The sequence below is a fragment of the Pempheris klunzingeri genome, chromosome 5 (assembly GCF_042242105.1).
Source record: "Pempheris klunzingeri isolate RE-2024b chromosome 5, fPemKlu1.hap1, whole genome shotgun sequence".
In the NCBI taxonomy this organism is placed as follows: domain Eukaryota; kingdom Metazoa; phylum Chordata; class Actinopteri; order Acropomatiformes; family Pempheridae; genus Pempheris; species Pempheris klunzingeri.
The window spans coordinates 24,602,183-24,628,200 of record NC_092016.1 but is presented as its reverse complement, the minus strand read 5'-3'; the positions used below and the strand labels follow the sequence as shown (position 1 = coordinate 24,628,200).

The following is a 26,018-nucleotide window of genomic DNA, read 5'->3' as shown; positions in this document are numbered from 1 at the left end:
AAAGTTGGATAGTAAGAGAGAGCAAAAAGGGCATGAGATGGATAGTGTTTTTCCTGTTTTGTTATTTTTTCAATATCTGATCCATGTAATCCTTCGGCGAGAGGGGAAGGTAATGGGTTCCCCGAGGTTTCATGGTGGACATGGACTACACATCTTTTCACAACAACAGCTTTTTATTCTCCCGACCTCATGACACAATCTCACTGCTGCAGTATGAAATGCAACAGAGCAATCATGCCCACGGACATCAAGAAGAGGGAGCTGGAATTACAGTCGGAAGAGGAATGTAGCTCTTCGCACAGGCTGTGCACCGAGCAGAATTCTAACTTATGAGCTTAATATTGCCTGAAAATGAAACTTTCCCAATGGAAATAGGTTGTTTTACCAATACCAGTTACAATCCTCTTCAGTCAGACCTGTAAAACTTTGCCTCATGCCACTGCCATGGAATTGACTAAGACGGTGGAAGCAGTTGGAGGAACAATAAGGTCTGGTGGCCTCGCAGCGTTTTTACAATAACTGTGCAATAGTTTTACATTCCATCGCAACAGAGTTGCATGTCCTCCCACTCCCTCCCGTCACTTTTGCATTCCCTTTGAATAGTTTTGAAAGTTTCCACAAACATTTTTCTCAGATAAGATGCTTCCTTTCACCACTGTGCCACCATAAACTGTTCAATGAACTAGAAAAAGCTGTGATTTAACAGATTTTTAGCCTTTTACATGAATTGTCAACCATGCAAAAAAATAAAAACCGAAAAAAAAAATGGATCAATTTATGTTATGGAAGTCTGTGTGATGTTTTATTTCTCCACCAGATTCTTAAACTTTTTTTTTTTACACCCCAGGGATCCAAGCTCATGAAAACATTTCAACATTGGTCCAGAAATATTCCTTATGGAACGACAGTAAATCTTGACCACATGTCACAAACCTTTTTGAACTGATTGAACATTTCCAGTTAGTGACTGAGTTTGCCAACAAACCAACTACAACAGAAAAAAAAATTCTTCTAATAGAACCAAACTTACTTGTTCTGCTTTGTTCTGGAACATACTTTGTTCTGACAAAACTTCATGACATTTAAGTTAGCTGTACAGTTCCTCATTTTGTTCCACACATGTGAACTATTGCCCTGAGATCTGGTCCAGTGCAGCGAAAAAAAAAAGTCGTGCAGACATGCAGACTGTTCAGAATCTGGCAGCACTTCATGTCCTGAAGCTTCAGACGAGAGGCTGAGAGATGTGTGCTAGTCTCTTCTGGCTGAGGGTGGAGGAAAGGCAGGTGTGCAGTTTCTCAACCTGCTCCCGGGTAATATGTGCAAGACAGAGCCAGCGGGGTAAAGGAGGTCTCCCGCCACCCAGAACTAACAGGTTAAGAAATGCATGTGCAAATGTATATGGAGACGTGTATGATCTTATATTCAGCTATGTTTGGTTATGTATAGAAAATTGTTGCAGTTTCTTTTTTCTGTGGACTCCCGGTGGAGTAGCTGTTGCCTTGATAACAGAAAATACGTAAGTAAACATGAACTTCAGTTTGGGCTTTGAGATAAGCCTCGGCGGTGCATGGCCTGAATGGCAATGACACAGACAGCGCACCGACAAATGTCAATCAGACAGGTGACTGACAGGCAGGAGCACATGCAGAGGAGACAACGTGTATGGAAATGTCCTGCTAACAGTCAGCTGGCAGTGTAAGCAGATGTTGGTGCGAGGAAGAGCCACTGTAAGAGACATAAGACTCTCCCCCAGTTTAAAAAACACTTCCCTTGACTTTGACAAGCAAAAACACTTTTATGCCCAAATTGATGAAAGAGTCCGAATGCCTAAAATGTAGCAAGTCTTTCCCTAAAGAGACTGTAATATATAAAATGTAATTGTAATGAAAATATTATCAAATAAATTGAAATACACAAGGATTAAATAACTCCTATTTAGCCTTGGTGTCTCAGAAGCAAGATCTTCCCAGTGTCTCCACATCATACAGCAGAGAGACATAAAAGCAGGATATGAAAGTGAGCTGAGCAGCACTGACTGTGGAGACAGAGGAGGGACTGGCGACATTAAGTAGGAGTTATTGGTTATATTGCTCCTATAAATCTTACACAGACTGAATGGTGCAATATACCCTGCAACATGGGTTGACTGCTTGGGCATGAAATTGAAAAACAAAAGTGAAATATACGGACTATCATAGAGCTGCCCTTGATAGTTTTTAAGCAAATTTTGTAATAGTTTCAATGAAGCTGATGGTCAATTGGCTTATTATCAAATAATTCATCCATAAATCCAACAATATCTGGTTAAAGGAATTACGTTTTTACATCCCTTCACTGTGAGCTTTCAGAGAATGTTTCAAACCTACAGGCACACTGACTGCCTGTTGTTCTTTAAGACATCCGCTCTTCACTATCTGTGTTCACTAACAGTGTTAGAGACCTGAGGGAGGAGGCAAGTTCTAACAGCGCTGCTGCATCTCCCTCTGGTCCTAAAGAGGTCACAGGTAACTTTATGACTGCAATATGTCCTTTCCAGTACTATGTAAGTGTCTACTTTACATTTAGCCTGAAATTCTTAAATTAGCATTAAGCTCCTGGCTCACATTATGATATTTTTCACTTAAATCATTATTTCTTGACATTAACCACAAACATAAGTTTGTAAGATGCCTGTTACAGATACAGTCGTACTACTGGCAATCAGATCTGTCAAACAGGCACTCTCCTTTTGACTCTGTTTTGGTCTCTACCAACTCTACCTTCCAAAAAAAAAAAACATTTGGCTCTTTAGCTGCTAAATCCGCGCCTATGTTCACTAGTTAGTCACCAATGTTCTCTGTCTGGCATTTGGGCGTGTCAACATGCCTGCCGCTGCTTGAAACAGATGCTTGAAACATTGAGAGTGAGGAGACTGAACCAACAGAGTTAAGTTGCAATGCATAAAACCAAAACACTGAGCTGAAAGAGACTAAAACTCTCTGTAGAGCCGAGACTACAGAGCTGGGTAATAATTCTCTGTGGGCTCGTTCCTAGGAGCAATCCCTTTAACATTGCACTTCGTCATTTAATCTATAGTTGATATAAAAACGGTGATTATTGCAGCTTTAAAGTAAATGGGAAATAAATGCCCTTGCAATTACACGGTGCCTTATGGCCGCACGTTGAACTGCCGTAGTTTGAGAGTGCATTTCAGTTCAACAAGCTGTCAGATCAGGCAGAGCTAAACCAAATTCATTGACTCCATCACCGAGAGCAGCATCCAGTTTGCAGCTTATCCCCCCTGGCATTCCCTCAAACAGTGAGATTTAATCACAGCTCCTTCCTTTGCCATTTCACCTCTGACTGTGGGATTCAGCACCAGGCTTCTCCCTTTAGATCTGGACCCCACATTGGGTAAGCACGTCCAGTGTAGCTTCTCTCTGGAGATGTCCTCTCCCTGACTGTTCTGTCAAATAGCACACCCATGGATCTGCTGTGGCTGCATGCCTCTGACACCTCCTGATATACTGTAATGCCTGGCAGCTAAACAGACAGCAGATACCTGTAAGGTGGGGCCTTCAATCTTGGAGAAACTAAACATTAGAGCAAATTTTGGCTTTTGTAGAAGAGATATTTGTCTTATTGATTCATGCTAATCTTGCAACACTTAAAACAAAGAATATTAATACTTCAGAATCTACATTTTCCCATCTCTTTGCAAACTGCCCGTCGTTCTCTCCTGCCTCCTTCTATTCACGTTTCTTGTTAATCGTACTTCCATTGGCATCTCTTGCCTCATGCATTATATATATTCCAGTCTGCTGACTTTTCTGTGTACCCTGGAGGTTTGGACGGCACTCCCCACTGAATCTTCAGCATGCTGTTTGGATTCATGTGTGGAGCTCCCCAGAGAGAAGCCGCAACACATTTACTGTTCATACAATAATGTTTTCACTCCATGACTCCTGTCTGCAATAATAAATATCCCAGAGGATCATCACAGAACACAGAATTACTTTTTAAAAAATATATAAATAAAATCAGTTCAACCTGGTTATTTTATTGTGTTTACTTACTTGCACATGTACAAAAATGAGCCTATGGAGGTAATACAACAAAACAAATACATAAGTCAGTGGGAACAGCATTAAAAATGCACAGAGTGATACTGATGTTTACTACTGAGAGATTGTTAATTGATTGACAAGGATGAAGAATTCTTTCCTATATAATAATATGAATTCCATTTGGTTCCTCTGCATCTAAATGGGAATTTGGTCAAGCTATCCACAATTGTGTGTAGAATATGAATAAATGTCACAGTTTGTCTATACAAGAAGGTAGGAATCAGTTTCTACTGATACTACATTAGAAACAGAAAGCATAAAGAGGTTAGCTTGGGGATTTGATGGATAAATGGCAACATGAGTGTGTAAAGTAGAACATATTCGACTGTAATAATGCCATTGTATAACTATATATACAATATATACATTTCAATATAATTCTAGTACAAATAGTACAAACTATCTAAATAGTGCTGCTTTTCTAAAAACACACACATCTGCAAAAAGCAACTAAAAGACACTTTATGCTCACATCACTGCAGGACCTGCAAACTTCCACTATCTAATGATGTGCTGCCTTAAACTTGGTGTGAAGCCTGTTTATCAGCTCAAGGGGAAATTTTGGCCCGACAGGCATTGAGAACCTCAGAGAAGGTCTACGATAAATAAAAATCTGAATATTTCATATTTATTTATATTCGGAAAACTACCACAAGAAGAGAGTTAACCCTCTCATTTCCACTGTCAGTTGGTCTGTATTGGAAAAATCCAGCAGATAAGATTCCCCAGTTTTCACCATGGGGAAATACTGGGTGAAAACAAGGTTTCTATTCTATTCTGGAATAATTACAAAACTAACCAATCACATTTCACCTCTACAAAGCAGACTGAACACAAAAGAAACTTTAGAGGTATCAGATTTCATCTAAATCAATATAAAGTAAAGATACCAGTGGTTGACCAGAGTCACTATCAGAAGCAGAAACCCTCTAGCTGTGGGTGGTTGCTCTTTAGCATGAAAAGGAATAGGTTGTTGGTCCATCAGACCCTAAAGTCAGCTCACCATCATGAAAAATATAGCTTGTCTACTACAAGCTACGTTGCTCAGACTGTAAGCTGTGGTTGTTTGCATGTATTTCATGACATCACGCTTAGTAAGACAGCGGTTAATGTACTGTATGTTCAAAACATGCTGCTTGCTTTAAACATTGATCAGATGAAAATTTTATGCGCACATTTCTTGCACCACCACAACTCGACAGCTATTTATTATGCACCATTTCGATATTCTGCTGAATGCATCATCAAGACCAACAATCTACATCTAGCATGCTGATGTTTAAAGCTGAAGTGCAGGAATTTTACATAAACAGTGAATGAATGTCCATCCAATTCCAGTCCGCACAGTGGTGATTAAGCCTGTCAGTGCCAGGTACATCCCCATGTATTTCTCTCTGTATACCTGTAAATCTGGTGTCTAGTGTGACATACGTGACATCCAGTAAGGATTGGTTTGCCAGAGCTGAAGGGGGTAGCAATCATAGTGATGGACTAGGCTACAGCAACTAGGAGTAGGGCAGAAAAACCTAAGAAGCATCCAAGAAAGGTTTCTGATGCTCCAGATAAAAGAAACTCATAAGAAAATAAGAAAAATAAAACTCGTCAAATGGATAGAGCGCCTTTGTCTAATGGCCACATTTCAGCGCTACTTGATGATGGCGCTGGACAAAAGGTCAGGCAGTCACAAGAGTCATTAGCAATCATTCTCTGAGAGCGTGAATCTCCATATGAATTATAGATAAATTAGGCCAGTAGTTGGCAAGGTATCGAAGTGTCAATCTGACAGTCTGCCTCACCATACAATGCATTACAGAAAGGGTCAGTTCATAGTCTGAATTAATTTCTGTGTTCATCATTTGTGGTACTTTAAAGCTGATGTTGAATAGCAGTAAATACCCAGGCAGCAGTGGTGTCTGACAGCTGAGCATACTGACATAATCTAGTCCTGTGATCGTTACAAAAGGCTTGTCTCTGTCTGGGACTGCGTCAAGACCGAAGAGTTTAGATCCTGCTGTGAAGCAGCTTCCCAGAATCTTGCAGCCAGACTTGTGTTGTCAGTGAGCCAGCAGACAACTGGTGGCCTCTTCCTCCTCCTGGAGTCCTCCCAGTCGCAGCAGCGGAATACTGATGGGAAGGTCAATGTGAGGTGAAAATGTGATGAACATACGGTTGGAGGGCAGCGATGGCGCGCGAGGAGAAATGTAAGTATAAACTTGATAAGGAGATGAGAACGATCAACAGCACAGCAAACCTTAGATTGCAAAACAGTCTACATCACCCTCTTTCAACTCATTCACCCTCTTCTCTTATCTCTCCCTCTGTCTGTCTCTCTTAGCTCCTCTGGGTGGAAACATTTCCAGCCACTGAAAGACTTTTCAGGAGTTTCTGAAGATTAAAGAACAGATTTGGGCTGAGCTCATCAGAACTACCAGAGGGCCCTTGGTGGCCTGGGGTGGAAAACACACAATCTCTCACATTCACAATCTCACGTGTGCGCACACACCCTGTTGCACCCTAAGGACCTCATATGTACATGTGGCGCTCACAAAAGATTAAAAGTGAAAACAAAGCAGAGATATAACAACTTTTCTGATGAAAATCCTCTTTATAACTTGCAGCAGTTGAAGCTAGATGATGCTTTGAAGATGAAGAGAGGAGGGACATCGTGTATATTGTTTAAGCAATATGGGAGGATTTGAGTCCCTTTGTACTCACGAGATACAAACAAAACTTTCTTGTGTAAATGTTTTACTCAACCAAGGACACCTGAATTATGTTCAATGTTTGTGAGTTGTTGTCTAACTGTGAGCATTTATGTCATCTATTAGCTACTGCATCTAAACAACTGTGTCCTTTGCTTTAAAAAGTGGAAAACTTGAACACCTCTTGTACAGACAAGTAAAGAAAATGTAAAAAATAAATAAAATACACTAAAATAGGAATAGAAGCAAAAATAGATGAAAAAAATAGAAAAGTGACAGTGAGCAAGTCTATGTTAACAGTGCACACCAGTATAACTAACACCTAGTTAGTCTGAAAAATGTCCCATTGGACCTTTTCTCCCACGTTCCTTGCTGACACTTGCTCAGCATTTTAACTAATTAGCAGTGTTTCACTCCTAAAGACCCCGATATGTCAGTATTTCAATCGGTCGAACAAATAAAAACGTGTAGTTACTAATTTTTAATTGGATTCAATCAGGTATTTGACTTGAAAAGCAGGTTTGATACTAGATTCGTCTTCATTAAAGAGTTATTAAAAACCAACCCTACTCACTGGTAATAAGAGCTTAATCATGGGCTCAACTCACTACAAGCACACTTTCAAAAATGAATTTCAACACAGCTTCCCTTTTTCTGAGTCTATGGTAAAAGCTCAATAAAGTAATAAGTCAGTGGACTCAGAGGAAAGGCTGCTTCCACTTTAACTATCAAGACACATTAGTGTGTATTCACTGTGCATCACTTATATAACAATAAGAATAGTTCACACAATGTGCACCGATGTGTGTTCATGCCAGAATTCCTGGTTTTCTGTTTAGCTAAGCCAAAAACTCAGGTTAAGTCTCAAGAGCAGCAAGAGTGGAGGAAAGCAGTATTGAAAATAAATATAGCAAAGCTAAATGTGTGGCAGAAAAGTTAAAAACGTGGACAACACAAGCGTGGACTTCTTCGGGGCCTGTGGAGGCCTTAGAGGAGCCGGTTCCCTCTGCCTCAGGCTTCGTGTTGTTTGAAGGCAGACGGCTCCGCAGCATGAACGACAGGAGTTTGGGCAGAGTGTGGACCAGCTGAGGAGGAGGACGGCAGGCCTCACAGTGCCCTTCCTGCCTCGAGGAGAAAAGTTGCACATTGTATCTTGAAGTCGTTGTTAGTTCCAGTGCCAGCGCCGGCTGAGCCGAGCAGAGATAGCGCGTGATAGAGAGTGCTATTCCAAAGCTGCTGACATGTGCTGCTTGCCAAGAACCTGATGAGCATGTTTTAACGGCTGACTTCACTCAGGTGTTCGGCTCCACATCACTTAACTGTGTGTGAACTTATGGGGAAAAAAGAAGTTCCCAGCTGGAGCTTCACAGTGTGTGCTCAAGAAAGAGTAGCCGTGTCTTAAATACAGTCGCAATTAACAGTTATTGTCATTATTGGCATTTACCGATGACCAATCACCAAATTCATAGATATCCAATCGATTGTCATACATCAAACTGCACTTTGCATTTTTATAACTTTTTGCAGTTATATTTCTTAACAAAGGACCTTAACAAATATATAAAAAACAGTCTAAAACTCTAGCTGGTAATCAAAACTAGCCCCTGATTTTAAGCACTACAGCTGTCACTAACAGCTTTGTCACCCCTCCTCCACCCCTCCTAAAAAAAATAATTGCATTGATTGAAATAGCAGGTGTTGTAATTGGCATAAAAAATCCCAGAGGTCTGCTCTAGTATTGACAGAACCAATGAGATTTGCACAGTGAGGATAAAACGCTGGAGCGCTCCCAACTGCAAGAGTTTGTATTTGAAGCTTTTTGGAATGAGCTGAGAGATGTATGTTTGACGTGCTGGACAGAAAATAGGCTGCAAGAGAGTGCCGAGGAGCGGAGAGAAACAGGCTGGCTAACAAAGACGGGGGAAGAAGCAGCATTCCCATGGCGCGGCTGTGGTAATACTCTCCAATGACAGTGGATGATGTGTGATGTAAGTGAAAATGTGCAGCTGGACTCACAGTCCGAGGAACATTTTCCTGTCTTTTAACTCAACACTGGCCAATATGACTGATGGAAGATGGTTGTTAATGTTGGCCGCCCACCTCGAAGTACCTCAGGTAGCACCATGGGAAACAGAACAATGGCCTCAACAAAGCGAGGCCAGCAGAGAGCAGGTAGTTGGGGGGGGGGGTAATACAGAAGGACGTATGTGTTAGATGAGGTAATGCTAAATCTCCATCTCACCGCTGACAGACAAAAGTGACAGTAATACGAGGTGAATTTGCATAGCAGATGTTCCCCTACGCAGAGCTAGATTTATTGGGCTAGCAAACACTGGAATGGCTACGTGCCATCTGTCATACAGCAGCAGCATGTAAATTAAAAGTAACAGCTGTGAGTACACTGTGGAGGTAAGGGCAAGTTATAGCATCTCGCTCAGAGGAGGGAGAGACGAGTGTCAGGGAGGTTTACTCCCATTGGGAAGTCGGAGGAAGAGATGGAAATGAGAGAGAGGGAAAAAAGCGGAAGTGCGGACAAAGAGGCAGACAGAGGGGGGGGGGGGGGGACAGGATCAGGGGCGTGCCTCGCTCCCAGCCAGCGGCTGTGTGTCATCAGTACTCTCGATTTGTCAAAACGTGCCTGGAAGATTCATACTGACATCACTCACTGTTTCTGCTCATACAGGTGGTGTGAATTACACTTTCCACTTCATCATGTATTCATCTTAACAGCTACTCCTTGTCAGAAAATATAACATTAGCAGGAACGTAATGATTGTGCGTAAAAATCAAACACCTTTTTCTTTCTTTCACTGAGGTCAGTCTCGTATCTCCTCGTTCCCTTCGGCTTTCAGCCTAATGATTTTCTCTTAATTCCACAACAGCCTGTGGCTCTTGTAAGAACAACATTAAGAATTAATGTGTTCGATCCACTTGAAACTGTGAGAACTGGAAAAGGCCATGTTCTCTCACAGAAATAATCACAGAGATGTATGCTCTACTCCTCCCCGGCAGCAGAAACGTCTGTTACAAATGCAAAACTCACAAAGGTACATTTAGCTACTTGTTTTGCTGATCACATCCAGACATTTAACGAGTCGTCCTTGTTTTACCTGTTCAACCACTCTTCAGAAAATCTTTGTGATACGGACACCAAATCTCTGTTAATTCTTTTATTTCTGGTTCAAATGTGTATCTCGCTGCGAAGGTGCGCTCTGCAGGTCCCCACAGTCGGCAAGTGGATATCATAGATATCATAGGGTCTGCTCCCTCTGGAGAAACTGACGTGATCTCAAATATAAATCAGACAAATTCTGGCAATTCTTAGAGTACTTTCTTTCTTTCCCACTGAGGCTTGCTTGTCCCTGGAAAGCAGTGGCTGATTGTTTTCATCTGTATGTGCAATTCATGTATTATTTAGTCATATTCCTGTTCAATTTCTATCTTATTTGATGAAGAGTGTCTGTTAAATTTGAAAACCAATAAAAAGAAAACTTGAAAAAAGAGAATTCATCATGACATGAGCGTCAAAGTATTGTAGTCCAGAATCTGAACACAGACTCTGCAGCATTTCACTGTGTTTAATCAAATTTGAAGGTTTTTTCTCCACAGAGCAGCTGAGATGGTGGTACAGACAGAAATATGGGACTATAATACACTAATAACTTAATATCATGGGTTATTGTGAAAATGTTTCTGTGATTCAGAGCACGAACAAAAGATTTTCCCTTGGTTGAGGTTTGATTTCTTACTGCAGAGATATTCAACTTTTCAAAGCTCTTAGTCTGTGAGTGTTGTGAAGATGAAGGCGGTTATTGATGAAGCAAAGCATCATTAAAGTCACCATAACCATCACACTTATCTCGTGTAAATGTCCACTTATTAGTGGATCAGACTTGTGAAGCCGCTTGGACTGTGTATCTCCAGATGTAATGTGTTGTATTATTAGTATAAATGATGAATATGTGTCCAAAATGGGTTTTCGTGCATTTTCGTGTGACAAATCTGAAATTATTTTCTTCTGATGCATGTTGTACCCATGGCCATATAAACAGTTTTGTGACAAGTTTGCAAAATATGTAGGCCTCCCTTATTGTACCTTTAAACCAAGCTCAGGAACGTCAGTTTGACGTGTGTGTTTGGGGGAGTTTGCTGCAGTACTACCAACAACTAAAGTGCAAATGTACATATGGTCTGATGTCTGGGATAAAAGACGGTGGGACAGATGACTAGGTGTCCTCTACTATTGCGTCAGGGTTTGTCATTTGTTTACTTGTTAATATTGTTGGTGTAACACAGTTACAAAAGTAACACATTACAGTACTTTTAGCAGTAACTAAGTAATATAACATGTTGCTAACAGGATTAATTAATTAATGAATCATCCTGGCTGATTTCTTGGTCAGACTCTTCTTTAACACCTACATCATGTTCTTCCTATCGTTAATATTCATAGCATGCACTCTGCTTCAGTTACCACCATGCCACTGGTTCCACAGCACCATCATATTTCACGAGGAAACACTCAAATCACTGAGAAAACGAGCAGTCGCACAACCATTTTATGGAACCCTTAAAATGACTAATGGAGACACAAGCAATAAGCAGTTAATGCTCATCTGATGTGTGTCCACATGAAACAATATAAATCCTTTAATCTGATACAGTGTACAAGACATTTTTCAGGAATTCAGAGTTTTTCAATTTCAGAGTACTGTAGCAGTTGTAGTTATTGCCATTTTCCCACCTTAGAAAACTAAGGTCACACAAGCACAAAGACACACACACACACAAACACACAAACTCTTGAAATAACACAGTGCAGGTTAAGTGTCACACCTGCTTCAAACCACAAATTGCCCCCCGTAATCATTATCTGTCTCTTTCTTGTAGAGTCAGACCCTTTAACAAAGCCAGTGTGTCATGGCCTCTGAAGAAACACCTGGCATTGGCTTGCTTAATGTGTTGGCTATAAGCAATAATGACCATCTGTAAAGACAACAATGACCATGCTGGGGTGTAGTCTTATTGGTAGTGAAGCAGTCCACATTTCTGTGTTTCGCTTTGTGCGAGTTAAAGAGGGGAAACTGTTGATGAAATGTTCCTGCTGTCGTGGAATTATATAACTAGATGGATTATACCTGTGGTTTCTAATAGTACCTATAAGCTACTTTCCATTAGTACTCTCCATTACCCAAAGCACACCATATGTTTTTTTTTTTTTATTGATTTCCGCAGCTACCGATTTCCATTCAGTTCATCACAGCATAAAAATCAAGACTTGGAACTTGCTTGAGTAAAGTCATCTATCACAGTGAACCTTTCTTTCCTTTAGTTTTTGTCAGGACACCATTATCAGTGAGCAGGGACTGAGAGTCAACTTCACGACAGCTTTCTGATGTTGAACACGATCACGTGATCATTTTGCATTATATCGTCTTAACGTTATTCTTATTGGCTTTGGTTTTTCCACCATCCTTCTGTCTTGGATTCAATATTGTAAAGTATCCTCCTATTTAAAAAGGTACGTGCATAATCGGGCAAAAATGAAACTCACTTCAGTATAACGCAGCCAGACCCAGACGGCGGCGCTGTCCAGAAGACTTGTATCCTGGTGCGTCTGCGAGGTGTGCTCTCCGTCACCGCAGGGGCACAGTTGGTCATGAACTGTGTGTCCTCCTCATCAATGATCTAGAAACAAAATGATGAGTTTTGGATTAACATGTTGGAAAGCAAACGATACTGCTGCAGGGTGCAACGAGCCGTGCAATGTCAGCCCACGAGAGCTCTTCTCTTGCTGGCGTTATTTCTGTTAGTATGTTCAATTCTCTTCATCGCTCGCTTACAAAACAACATTAGCAGGGGCGTAGTTTTAAGATTTTATCGGAGGAGAACTCCTGCGCTTTGCTTCCTCGTAAATACGTCATGGGTGCACAGAGTGAGGAGTCTCTCATCTTTATCAGTGAGCAAGAGAAGCAAGATGTTTTATCTACTGAGCTGTGTTGGAAGGGAGCAGAGATGAGTGGATTGTGCATGTTCAGCATTAATATTTTATCAGTTTGAGTGAGTCACTAAATAAACACATGATTCATCAATAATCTCAATGGTTATCTGATGTCTATATTTGATATTAAGACGACACCAGTAGCTGAAATATGACAAATTGTTGATTCTGTTAGTCCCTGAGTGGGGCTTTAGATAATAAGTCTTGTGTATTCCTTTTGTTATTTCCTTTTCCCATACACATGGCCTACGACCTTGTAGCTAGCCTTACCCAGCTGCCTCTGCTCAACAATAACACTGACCTAACAACCAGTCCCAAACTCCAGATAGGACATAGAGAGGGAGACGAAAATCACAGAGAGCTCTTTCTTTCTTTCACAAACTCGTTTTTGATTTACAAATCTGCATCCACAGACGAGTACACTGCTGCACAAATGAAGACAAACCTGGAAAAATACAAGCACACAGATGCTGCAGACACGCACACATACACACACCTCCATGTATTTCTGTATTGACTTCCTCATGCCTACTTATACAGTTTGGTTTACTGTGTGTCATAAAGATTGAAATTCTGTCAGTCAAAAGCAGACACAAACAAGTGGCTAAAAGGCATAAGAAGAGAAGGAGGCAGAAGGCGAGGAGAGAGACATAAAACAGATAAAGGAAGAAGAGGAGAAAGAGAGAAACATAAAGGGAAAAGGAAGACTTATGCTTCAGGAGAAGACAGAGGAGGAATATGAAGTTAGGTTAGGACTACTAACACGATACATTGAAACACAACCTGCACAATGGTAATACTTAAATAGAGGGCTGCTGTCCAGACGTGACAAAAGCGTAGCTTGTTTCCTGTAATGATGCTGTCGGCCCGGATGTGCACACTTGACATCACTGTGATCTCTCAGACTGGACTTGTCTGCTGGCCAGTACTGCAGTCCCTTTAATGAAAACAATAATTAACTACTAAATCAAGCCTTTAGGAATAACAGTCGAGTCCCAAGTAATATTCCAAGTGAAAGCAGTCAATGCCGAGTTTATCCACCAAGTCAGTGCAGTCGATCAAATCAAATTGCAAGGCAGATTTCCAGATTCCCCAAGTCCCTTTTCACCCAAGTCCAAATGACATTCCTCCTGTATGAATGATGTGTGAATAGGTGAATGAGGATGTCATGTAAAGCGCTTTGAGTAGTTGAAATAACTAGAAAGGCGCTAAACAAATACAGACCATTTACCATTTACAACATAACACAGGTAAAGGTCAAGTCTTAAACTTTCTAAGTCATGGTCCCTGCAATTCTTTTCTTGTTTTCATACACTATCTTTTCAGAATTGCACATAAATTCAAGACAGAAGTCCTAAATAAAGTGAGTTGGACCCAAATTCAATGGTTATTTTCCCATTTAAGACATTAAGACATGTTTGAACTCAAAATCACAGTCAATCAAACTCAAAATCAAGACAGTATAATTTTTGTCAAGAAAGGTAAGCCCACAGTCAAGAGACACAAGTCTCAAGTTGAGCCCCAAGTCAGGACTGTCAGTCTTACGTCACGTTCAAAACAGCCAAAAGTCAACTTAGTCAAAGCCGACACAGTCAATCAAACCTCAAGTCTGAAGCTGAGGCAGCTGAGTTCCCTCATAGAACAGGTAAGCCTCAAATCCTGAACTTTAGGGTTCCAAGTAAAAAATTCAGGGTTTTTTTCTGAAACAGCAAACTAAGTCAAAGCAGGCACATTCAAGACAGAGAGATCCCATGTCAACACATTTGAGCCAATTCAATCTCAAGTCAAAATAGTCAAGACCAGGTCCCCAGTTCTTAACACTGGCTTCCAAGTCAAGAGAGTCAAGTCCAATTTCAAGGAAGGCAAGTCCCAAATTAGGTCCCAAGTCAGGAAAGTCAAATCAAACGTCATGTTCTGATTTAGTTCAGTCAAGACCAACGTCAAGACAGCCAACTTCAAATTAAATCCGAAAAATTGGGTTTCATGTCACGACAGCAAACTGTAAATTCAAGAAAAAACTCCCAAGTCAACTCAGTCAAGCTTCACGTTAGGACAATAAAACCTCCGGTCCCAACAATCAAGTATCACAACCAGACAAGTGTCAAGTCCAAAACCTCAGACTGACTCTGTATTTTCATTCAAACTTGATCTCTTTTCAAAATGGTAAGACCATCGATTGAAAGCAGAATCTGCCTGCTCTGTCTTTGAGTATACTGCTGGTACCAGCAAGAGTTCCCCATTTTGGGCATAGGGGGAGATCAAGTCTTTCAAAGTCAGGAGTCAGTGGTGCTTAAGTCAAAATTGTGTCTTTTGGTTTTTTTTTGTTAAATCATATCCAAGGTTTTGGGGCTTAAGTGCGACTGCAGTTAAAAACCTGTAACTCGAGTACCACAGTGGTATCGCTGTTATTGTTCTTTAAACAATGAAACTGGAAACCACATTTAAGTTTTAAGCCATATTGTTTAATCACTGGTAAGGGGGAATGTGTGAGAGATGGAAGGACAGACAGAAAGAGAGACAGACAAAGGGAGAGAGTGTGGGAAGACTGGCAAAGGAGCGTTTGTTTTCACTGCAGAGGCTGGCATGTCTGTGTGTGTCCACGGTTTGTCTATCTCAATCTCTCTCACTCAATCTCTCGCTCTCTGTTGAGACGGTAAACACAGATGCTTCAGAGTCCCTGCACAAGCAAACGCAGAGCCCTGTTCAAACACACACACACACACACACACACACACACACACACAGACACACACAGACACACACACACAAAGAGACAGAGCACGAGAGACAGGCAAGACAAACCCAGGCTTAAACAGACAGTCAGGATCCCTGGAGAACACTGACAAGAAGGGTGATATAAGTGTGTGTGTGTGTGTGCGCGCATCTATGTGTGTGCTTGTTGCTTGGTGTGTGCGCACACATTGCAGGTTTGTAATTAAATGCAAAGCAGTTACAAAGGAGTGCATACAGTTAAAACCTCTGGGACCTGGGTGCGGAGATGAAACTTTTCAGGGGAAAAACACAAGCCGACAGACAGATAGATTGAAATGTCACGTCAACACTTGAAGATGAGCTTATTTCATAAAGTAACAAAGTTCTCTTGCTCGATGAAGACCTCGAAGGTGCCGACATTTTGCCTCGAGCTTTCCATCAATCAAAGCCAAACTATTACTGCAGAATACCGCTGAGATCTCGGGGCTATCACAAATATTGCATCATATTACATTTTGTGTCTGAGCCACCCAACCACAGCAGCGGTGTCACATATCCAAACAGCTACTCTGCAAAACACTGACTGTGTGTGTGTGTGTGTGTGTGTAGGTTTATTTGTTAGCAAATGGAGTCTATTCTGTGGCTTTTGGCGTTCAATAACACAAAACAATATTGGAGAAGAGGGAGCATATCATTCATTGGGTCTGAAAATGACCCAAAGCTCTTTCTAAAACACACTTTTTTACAGTTATATATACATTTTAGAGCTGTAATACTTTGTAGAAGTCAGTTTAAGATAAATTTCCAAACTTTCTATAAGCCGTAATGCTGTTCAGCCTTCAAACCAAGGAGTGCTTGAGTCTTGTTTGTGTTCAATAGATGTGTAAATGGACTGCCTCTATTCTACTTGTAAGGAAAGCTCAAATGATTTCTTTTGAGATCTTTCCTGTGCCTCTCTGAGTCTGTCATGTCCTTTTCTCATCTGTTTTTTCTTGTGTGAAAACTCAAACGTTATCTAGGTTTGGTGTGAAAAGCTCTGACAGCAACAGACAAGTCTGTCACCTTGACTAAAGAGCAAACCAAGGCAACAGACTAAATGACACAGTCTGATATACAAATGCAACGTGGTAAAGTGACAGACTTTCACTGACTTCATTCAGTTTCTGACCTGTTACAAACCTCGTCCGGTAAACAAAGAGACTTTACAGACTTTGTAGTTTTAGGATCTTTACTTCTTTAACTTGTGACTTCTGCTGTCTGTAAATAAAGTCAGTCTGAATTAATGAAGACTATTTCCAACCGGCATCATCATTTCTGTCCCATAAAAGAAATGCTGAGCCACACTTAATAAACAGTTGTCTTGAGTTTTAGAGATGCTGTATCTCCAAAATACAACTCCACATTTTCCTTCAGATCCAACTTGGGACTTTTATATTAGAGATAATTAGCTGCCCCTGCCAATCACTGGGTGGTCGAGCTTGTTTTATAAAATCAAAAAGAGCTGCCATATCAGAAGAAGAAATCCAAAAGATAACATATTTTGAGGAGTATCCTGTTTATTGGTTTATTCATAGACACAGACAGCATCACTCAGACGGCATCATTGCTTCATGTTAGCAATCTAACCCGAATAAGACTTTAACCAAAGTGTTGGGCCATTACTATTCTGAGCAAGAACACATAGCCATTGTGCATGTGTGTGCGTGTGCATATAAATAGGGCTGACTTTGTGCACGTGTGTGTGTGTGTGGCCACTTGTGTGTGCATGCGTGTCTGTTTTCCAGCCTTGCCCACTCAGTTTGTTTAGGCTATTGTCAATGAGAAACAGCATGAATAAACTAGACAGGCTCCTGCTCAGACCAAGGCTGAGTCACAGAGCTGTTGAGACTACAGCAGTCATCCTCAATCACTTTTGGCCTCCAAACACCAAAAACTAAGTGGTGCCATTTTCTATGACACCAAATAGTGGTGCTTTTTCAAGCGATTTTCCTTGATCCATTGTTCCCATGGTGCATATTATACCACAGGTTCCCAAAATAGAGTTTATTTAAGCATATACTGTATATTTTACAACATACGTGATGATTTGTTTTAATTCACAGACGGAAAATCCTTGGATCGTTTTGCAGCATCTTTGGTTCTACAATCTCTTCTTTGTGGTTTTTTCTGTACACAACTTCCCACAGACTAACTGTCAGTAATCACAACTGTGTTGGTCATACTGGTGCCTCCAGCTGATCGTGCTGCAGTCCAATCACAAAGTTTGTGGATAATGTGTAGATGTAATTTTGTTTTTTGTCTGGTCAGCAGCAGTGACCATCACTGCTCATGCTAACAAACAAGACAGGCGAAGGTGTACTATATTATACTGCTGTACTGCCTGCTGCTGTTGGACTGTACAATCAGAACTGTTCAGTCAACTGGACTCATGTACAATATCTTATCCTCATTCAAGTCTGTGTAATACTGTTTTTCTGACTGGTGCAATCATTCATCACTTCATCCATTCTTCTACAGTGCAATCTCTTTGTTATATTTGTATACACTGCATAGCTTTTTTATTCTATTTACATTATATTCTACTTATATAGGCACCTGTTGTTTAACTTATCTTTGCACTGTTGTTCTTGTTCTTTGCTGCTGCAAATTTGCAAATTTCCCCAATGTGGGACGAATAAAGGTTTATCTTATCTTATCTTATCTTTGACCACTGCTATCTTTGACAGTTGTGTTTGTGTGCTAAAGATGAATGCGAAGGCCAGTGAGGGATCAGGCCCTTATCGCTGCGTCTGTGACTTCTACTTGTTGTTTGGGATGACTTCATAGAGGTAGTGGGACCTGTTAGGATAGCAACTTGTCATTGCTCATGCTTACAAAATGCTAGCCAGTTATATAAGATAACACTTTTCCCAGTTAGCAGACACTAAAGTGTTAGAACAGCAAATGGAAAAGCTTTCGGGGCAGTTTGACAACGTATTGCTTTAGATTTTCCCTTGTACAGATTATCTTGAGTGAGTACCATTTATTAATATGAAAATGTTTTGGACAACATTAAAAATCCATTTTGCTCACATTTCTTACATGAATTCTCACCCCCCTCACCCCAAAATGATTTGTAACCTCCTTGTGTAAAGTCATTTTCTCAGACACTTGAGGAGCCATGACTAAATCCCGAATGAATCAATGAGTAAGAAATAGCAGCCTCACGCTCGTAGTCTTGATGCATTATGTATTTAATAAGCCGTAATCAGTGCAGAGTGTAACATTATTTATGCAGACCTCGAGCGTCTGAACCAACCAGATTGTCAAACATAATAAATAAAGATGTGTCAACCGTCTTCTGGCTTCACTGGAAGTTCCTTGAAGTAAACAAGCGCACAGTCGTCCTGCTCCTGTTAATCAGAAAAACAGAGAGGGGTGCGAGACTCGGGCTCTTACATGTGTCTATCTTTGGGTGCTTAGAGAGGCGTAATTACTTTAGGAACACATTTGAGTGTGATTATGCTTCATATCAGGTCGCCATCACTCCACCTCTACATACATCCTACATCCTTTTCTTTAAAGCCCTCTAAGCTCTGCTCGGCTTACGTAATTGCCTCTATCTGAAACCTGTGACTTAGCTGTGGCACTTTAAACTGATTTGGGTTTGTTTATCCCCGGCTAAACTCACAACCCAAGATAATCTGTGCCGAAAAAAAAAAAAAGAGATAATATCTCATGTCTGCTCATCTCTCCCCTTATCCAAACAAGCTCCGTTTGTCTCCCTGAGCAATAACACGTTGCTGGCCTAGATAAATATGACCCACGTCTCACACTAACGCAAGGAGGGCTGGGAAAAACACACATGCAGACCCACACGTATACCCACATGCCCGTTAGGTGCACATATTAGCACAAAGACACACATGTCCAAGTAGACAATGACTGCAGACTCAAATGGGATACTGAGTCACACACACACACACACACACACACCACACACACACACACATATATGCACACTCACAGACATTCTCTCTACGGTCTGACACATTGAGACAGAAGTCCTTTAATGGTAGTAATGGGGACAGAGAGCAGATTATTGCTTGAGGAAAAAACAATGAGCAGCGACTCTCAGTTGTGGTGTTTTAGTGAAACAGCAGGCGGGCACATTCCAGGACAGCTGCCAGAAACAACGGCGCACCAGAGAGCGAGGAGAGAGAACAGCCGTACAGGGAACCACAACTGTGTTCATTTGGCTCCCCTTCCACTGCACAATAACAATCATGACATTGCAAAAACTAGCCGCATAATTAACTTGTGGAAAATAAACTGTCAGGAATATGAATTGTTGTACAAACTTCATTTTACTTAAGTATTATTATGTAAACCTCTCTGATAAAGAGAAGCTTGTTTGATGGATTGAGGTCATTTAGATAAAAAGCACGCTGTCATGCTGCATCTTCTCCTCTCAACCCGCCAATATAGCTTGGACACAAAAGATGGTGTATTTAATAAATGAAATCAGTCTGAAACTTATTTGTGTTACAACATGAATCTAAAGTTCACTGATTGGATGTAGTGTCCTTATAACACTGTGTCACGCACACACATCTTGTTTCATACAGCTAACTTCTCAAAACTTCTCAGAGCCAGATATATTCTTTGAATACTTGACAGTGTTTTGACGTCTGCTAAGCTCTGGAGGCCTCAATCATTGTCCACGTGTAGATAAAAGTGTCTGTTACTACTGTCAGTTACATAACAACAATTGTCTGATGGATTTTCCAATATCCTGTGTTTTAAACTGATTACAAAGCCAGATTGTCAACTTTAATTTTGCTCAAGCTCAGCCCACACTGTTCCAGTTTCTGCTCGCTGCCTACTCCCTGGTCTCAGCCTCGCTCCAGACTCTGCTGGGACTGTGAGGTCGAGACTGTGAGGTGTTTATTGTGCAGGGAGCAGAAATCAAATAGAGCAGAGTGAGCCGAGATGTTTGAGTTTGAACTGTTTAAACCGAAATGATCCGAGTGCGTTAGCCACGCTGTGACCACAGAGTCTCAAAATTTCCTTGGTCTCAATTCAGTCAAAACTAAGGTGCTACTGTGAAAACAGCGTGGTTAGCCCGTCATCTTCGGTTTCATACAACAAGCTGATTTACCGATTTATCCTTGGGAAGGACCGCACTGAAGTCTATGCACCAATCCCAAAGTAAAAATCTGTCCAGAAAATCACCTTTTATACATAAAATTGAAGCCTCATGTTTTAGTCTTCATCCCATAGCTGTTATTTGGTTCATCATTTATAAAGCGGTGTATAAACTTGCAAAGACTATTCATTATAATTCAGTGGTTCGAAAGGTTAGAGTAAATCCGGAGGCAATGCTGCTGCAAGGTCAAACCGCAGCGAGACTTTACACAGTATCAGGACCAAAAGACACATTAGCAATAGGAGCAAAGTGAATGAATGAATGTAAAAAAGAATTAAAGGAAGCAATGAATGCATCTTATCAAAAAGACAATAATTCATTGTCAGAAACAAAGCTCCTTTTACTCTTGGGCTGCATGTAGAGACGACAAAAGAGTCCATGGAAAAAACTGCTCAAGTATTCAAAAGTGCCCACTTAGCAATTAAAGAAATCTTATTAAAATGTCCAGATACATTAATCACTGATTGCAAAGCCTTTTTCCGTCACATTATTGAATTTTATAGAAAATCTGCTAACTAGCAGACCAACAACGGCACTAAAAGCATCCTTGTGATACCTTCAGAATCCATTCAAAGATGTAGACACCCTCACCACTGTTGGCCCCATATCCATACAGACATGGTTTTCCCCAGTTTAGTTTGGAAAAACTTGACTGGTAAGACTTAATGGAGCTTTATGGAGTGACGGGTGCATCAGCCAACATCAGTGTTTGACCTCACTAAAGCTCTCCTCACTGAATACAGGTAAATTCCAGAGTGAAGGGTCCAAACTGTGGTGCAGAGCACTGCCAGGTGAGTGGAGGCTGCGTTAGCAGCAGATTAATCCTCATGTGGTTGAAATGTTGAGGTGTCCATATACTCCAATCCCCTGTCCACATACTTTTGACCATGCACTCAGTTTTTTAGCTACACCTCGCTAAAATAAAAACGGTCTAGCACAACAACCCTGCAATAAATTCTACCTTTGTGAAGGTTATAATGTTCAGTTTTTGTTGAAACTGCTTTTGGAGAAGTGCTGATTCCACTTTATGGCCATTTTGGATATTGTAGTCTGTGGTGCTGTTGAATTGTATTGCATTATACTGTGATGTATTATATTAATAATATTAGCAGTAGTTTATTGGTTTTGGTGCTTTCTGCCTTTAAGGTGCCCTGTGGAGTTTTCTTGTAAACAAACTAAAGTTCTTTCTACGTTCAGTGTTTCTCACCTTGAAGTTGAACAGGAGCTGATTTCGGCTCTAAGGACACGAATGTCCGTGTGTCCAGACCGAAATATCTCAACAACTACAGGGTTTACTGCCATGAAGTTTTGTACAGACAATCATTGTCTCCAGAGGATGAATCCTAATGGCTTTGCTTATCTTCCTCTAGCACCACCTAGAAGTAGAATTCTTTGTTTTCATTGAAATCTGTTGGCATTGTGAGCATATTAACATTCTGATGTTAGCATTTAGCTCAAAGTACCACTGGATTTAAATAGAGCCTCACAGACAGGAAATCTAAAATTAACTCCTGCATCCACGTTTATTTCCCTTCCTCTGTTGGCACTTTGCAACATTTCTTTGTGCATAGCAGGGAGCAGGCGGCAGGAATGTGCATTGCCTTGCCCGCATGTTTGTGCTCGTGCACCCACTGCTTCATACCACTGCTAGTGGTCAAAAACTTCACACAGTACCTTTTAATTAATGTGCGCTCAGATAACAGAGTTTGTCCTCATACCGATAGCAAATTATGGAAAAGCTTGAGCCAGCTTAGGGATGATTGGTTGTTAACCACAATTGATCACTGTAGTTTCTCTCACACCGTCTTAATTGGAAAGCCAAACGGCGAAAATAAAGAGTTTCATCCGCATGTGTGGAAGGCTGCATTACCTCCAAGTCTTAACTAACATATCAAAGAGCTGCTGGAACAAAGAGGCAAAATCACTTCAGCCCTCCTTTCAAACTGTTGGCGACATGGAAGCAGGCTCCTGCTCTCTTTGGTGAGTCTGCTTAGGATCAGCATGTGGAAACACAGCTACAGATGCGTGTTCCTGTTTACACTGAGCAGGAGGTAATTGAGGAAGTCTGGCTCTCTCCTCAGGAGCTCTCCGCTGCTCAGTGGGAGCTGTGTTACTACTGAACCAAACACCTCACATCTCTCTCCTGCCTTCTTTGTGACTCTCTCTGTTTATCTCTTTTCTCTCTGTCCTCACATGCCTTTTCCACTCTTATCCCCTTCCTCTGCCTTCTCCTTCCTCTCTCTCCTTCTTGTGCTGCTGAGCGAGAAGGATGCCATGTCTGTCTTGCCCTGGAAGAGCTGCACCAAAGAGGCAACTAGATTCTCTTTTCTTCTCCGCCACAACAGGAGAGCTCAGTTTTCTAGCCTCATCCAGGGGAGCTGTGTTGCATCTGTCAGCAACACCTCCTTTAACCTCTATATCAGACGACAGCAGGGAGCAGCTAAGTCGACTCCCATGTGCATTATAGCATGCAAATGAGTTCGTCTTTTGTAAACTTTCCCAGAAAGCTCAGAGCTTCTGTATGCAGGGATTCTTCCTTTCCTCTGCACACCTGCTTGTCCTTACCTGGAACTGGCCGGTGTAGTCGTCGTCCGTGGTGCCCTCTCTGCCCTCCTTCAGCGCGATGAGGGTGAATCCTCGGAAATAAGAAGGGCTGGTTGCCAGGAGGACCACTGAAAAGGAGACAGTGTGTATATTTACTCCACACAGGAGGCACATACGCTGACAGACCAGGGTCACGCCGTGTGACGCGGGGTCCCCCGGATGATCTCAGGGAAACGCACATGAAGGCAGCGTTTCTGTGAGCATCAGCGCGAGGTGGAAGGGTGAGGGTTGTAAAAAGAGGCTTAGCATCTCACACTAGACTAAAAGACAGGCTATAAATCTCATGCGGGGAGTTTGGAGCTGGGAACAGGCTGGGAACGGAAGCCATATAATGAGATGTGGGTGGAATTTTATCCGGCTCACCTTGTGCCCTAACCTTGCATTTTCATACCAGCCCATTTATCTAAAAACTCCTCCCGGCATTGAGAGCAAGCATGTCAATATTTTCCAATCTTATCCGTTTTTTTTTAAAAAGTCAACTTATTCGCTACTTAAAGGCAGTAAAGGCTTTGGGGAAGAACTTCCTTTTTTCCTTGGGTGGTGTCCTTCACAGGTCCCTGATAGCTGATAAAAATTTAGCCCTGTACTGCTAAATGTTGCACAGCCAAAAAAAAAAAAAGCTGCATGATGTGGATTATGATCACGGTGGGGAGACTTTCAGACAAGGTCACCCTTCATTTTCATCTTTGTTTTGGAAGTCTGTGTCTAAACTGTAGCGCGTCACGTCAACATTAGCAGAAACTAAGACAGAAAACATTAACAGAAAATGACTGATGTGAATAAACAGAGGAAGAGAAACAGTTGAATGTGCTTAATGTTTAGTTCTAAACTCACCAACAATCTCTGAGGAGGCCAAAGTCTTTTTTAATGTGGTCAAATAAACCAGGCAGAATAGAGACTTTAAATTGTTAGGGGTCAGCTTAATTGGAGCCAGACCAATGTGTGTGTGTGTGTGTGTGTGTGTGTGTGTGTGTGTGTGTGTGTGTGTGTGTGTGTGTGTGTGTGTGTATAGAGGAGAGGAAGTAAATTCAGGTCAGACATTACACTAACACTAAGTAGCTTTATCAAACCTCAACTCTGCAGGAACCAGGAGAGGCAGGAAACTGTCTCCTCCAGGCTCTAATTTCTAGTAAAATGTTAAGATTCCGGCTGTTGCTCACAACCTTCGGTGGCTAGACATACTCAAGTACTCTGGAAGTAAAATAAGGGTTGCTGAGTTCACGAGCTCTGTTTTCCAGCTCCATAAACAGTCCACTTCATTCGTTAAGTTAAATTTGGCGCAGGTTTACGCACTGATTGCGCAGATTGACTTTGAAAAACTCTACCTCTGTAGGTGCTGCCAGGCTGGTAGGCTTCCGGGTCCCCCTCCACTCTCAGCCTGAACTCATGGTGCCCATCCTTCCGGGTCCCCTGTGTCTGCGCCCGGAGGATCCGCCCGCAGTACCCGTCCAACCTGCCCCCGGAGGGCTCCTCCACGAAAGCCACGGCGTTGCACACGAAACTCGAGACGAAATAGTACTGCAGAAGCAGCAGATGCATAGACATTCCCATTTCGGAGCTGAGTGTGTAGTGACAGTTCAATCAATATAAAAACCAAGTAGAAAAGCGACACAGCGGACAGAGGATCAGCTCCGGCTCCTTCCCCAGGAACTCCCACCAAACTACAGCAGCGTCACAGTCAGTGAGAAAGGTGACGGGAAGGAGACGAGTCCATCCTGAAGTGGAGAGTGCGCGTCTGGAGCGCACCGAGGTGAAGCGGTGCTGAGCGGGGAGACAGGAGAGAGGAGCTGCTGCTGTTCCCGGATCAGTGTGTGGTACTGACAGAGAGCCTGGGAGCAGCGGGGGGCCGCCAAAAAAACCGAGCGCGGGTGCACGCGGCTGTCTCCTTGACTTGAGGCGAGGGAAGGTCCAAGCTGGGGCTCTGCACTTTAATAAGAGCCAGCCCTCCCCTAAAACACACACACACGCGCGCGCGCATGCGGTGCTCAAGCTGTCTGTCTGTCTGTCTGTGTGTGGATCTCACACGCCGAGCTGCCTCTTGGGGAAAAAACACAAATGCTCTGCCTGCTGTTCAGAAACGACAGCAAATGTTAAATTCTCCTCTCGGTGTGAGCTGCATGGGAGTTGAAATTCATGAAGTTAGATGTGGACATTAAAAACTGAAAAGTCAGTGCAGTTGTTTTTATTAAAAGTGAATGCATGCGCATCTCCTGTGCGCAGTTCTGATCCACAATTGTGCAAAGTGACCATGTTCCAGGAACAATGACCATCCTTTCATCCTTTTTCTGCTCTAAAGACAAAGACATTAAATTAGATGAGGTCAACAGTTAGCTTCATGGGTGCACTAGAATGTTTCTGGTCCTGTTTCTGTGAGTTTTACGCGCGCTGAGCTGGATGCGCTTAAGTTAAAACTGTAAAGCAGCTGGTGCGCTTTCTGGATATGACGCACACAACGACACCGGTGAGAGCTGCCTTCCACTGAGATAAGGGCAGAACAGAACCTCAGATGTAGATAAAAATCAAATGCTCTAATTTTAAACAGATAATACTCAGTGCATTATGTGTTCTCAGTTATTCTCATTCCAATAATTCTAAAAGCGGATGAGCATGTGCTCCACTATATACTCATCATCGTTTCCATGTGGATTAAAAGGTGCACTTCTCTGTATGGACATCTGGCGGACATGAAACAGGCCCTCAGCTTT

The 26,018-nt window shown here is 41.9% G+C and overlaps 1 protein-coding gene across 1 annotated transcript in view; it reads right to left on the bottom strand.

Moving 5' to 3' along the window:
* spon1b (spondin 1b) overlaps positions 1-25,154 on the bottom strand; it is a 71,575-nt gene extending 46,421 nt beyond the window's left edge. Inside the window, exons 1-3 of the mRNA XM_070830277.1 lie at positions 24,639-25,154; positions 23,275-23,381; positions 12,363-12,496 (exon numbers count right to left, since the gene is read on the bottom strand). Of these exons, the coding sequence (XP_070686378.1) occupies positions 12,363-12,496; positions 23,275-23,381; positions 24,639-24,864 (467 nt within the window). The 5' untranslated portion in view covers positions 24,865-25,154. The remainder of the gene's footprint in view (positions 1-12,362; positions 12,497-23,274; positions 23,382-24,638) is intronic.
* Positions 25,155-26,018: the final 864 nt, after the last annotated feature.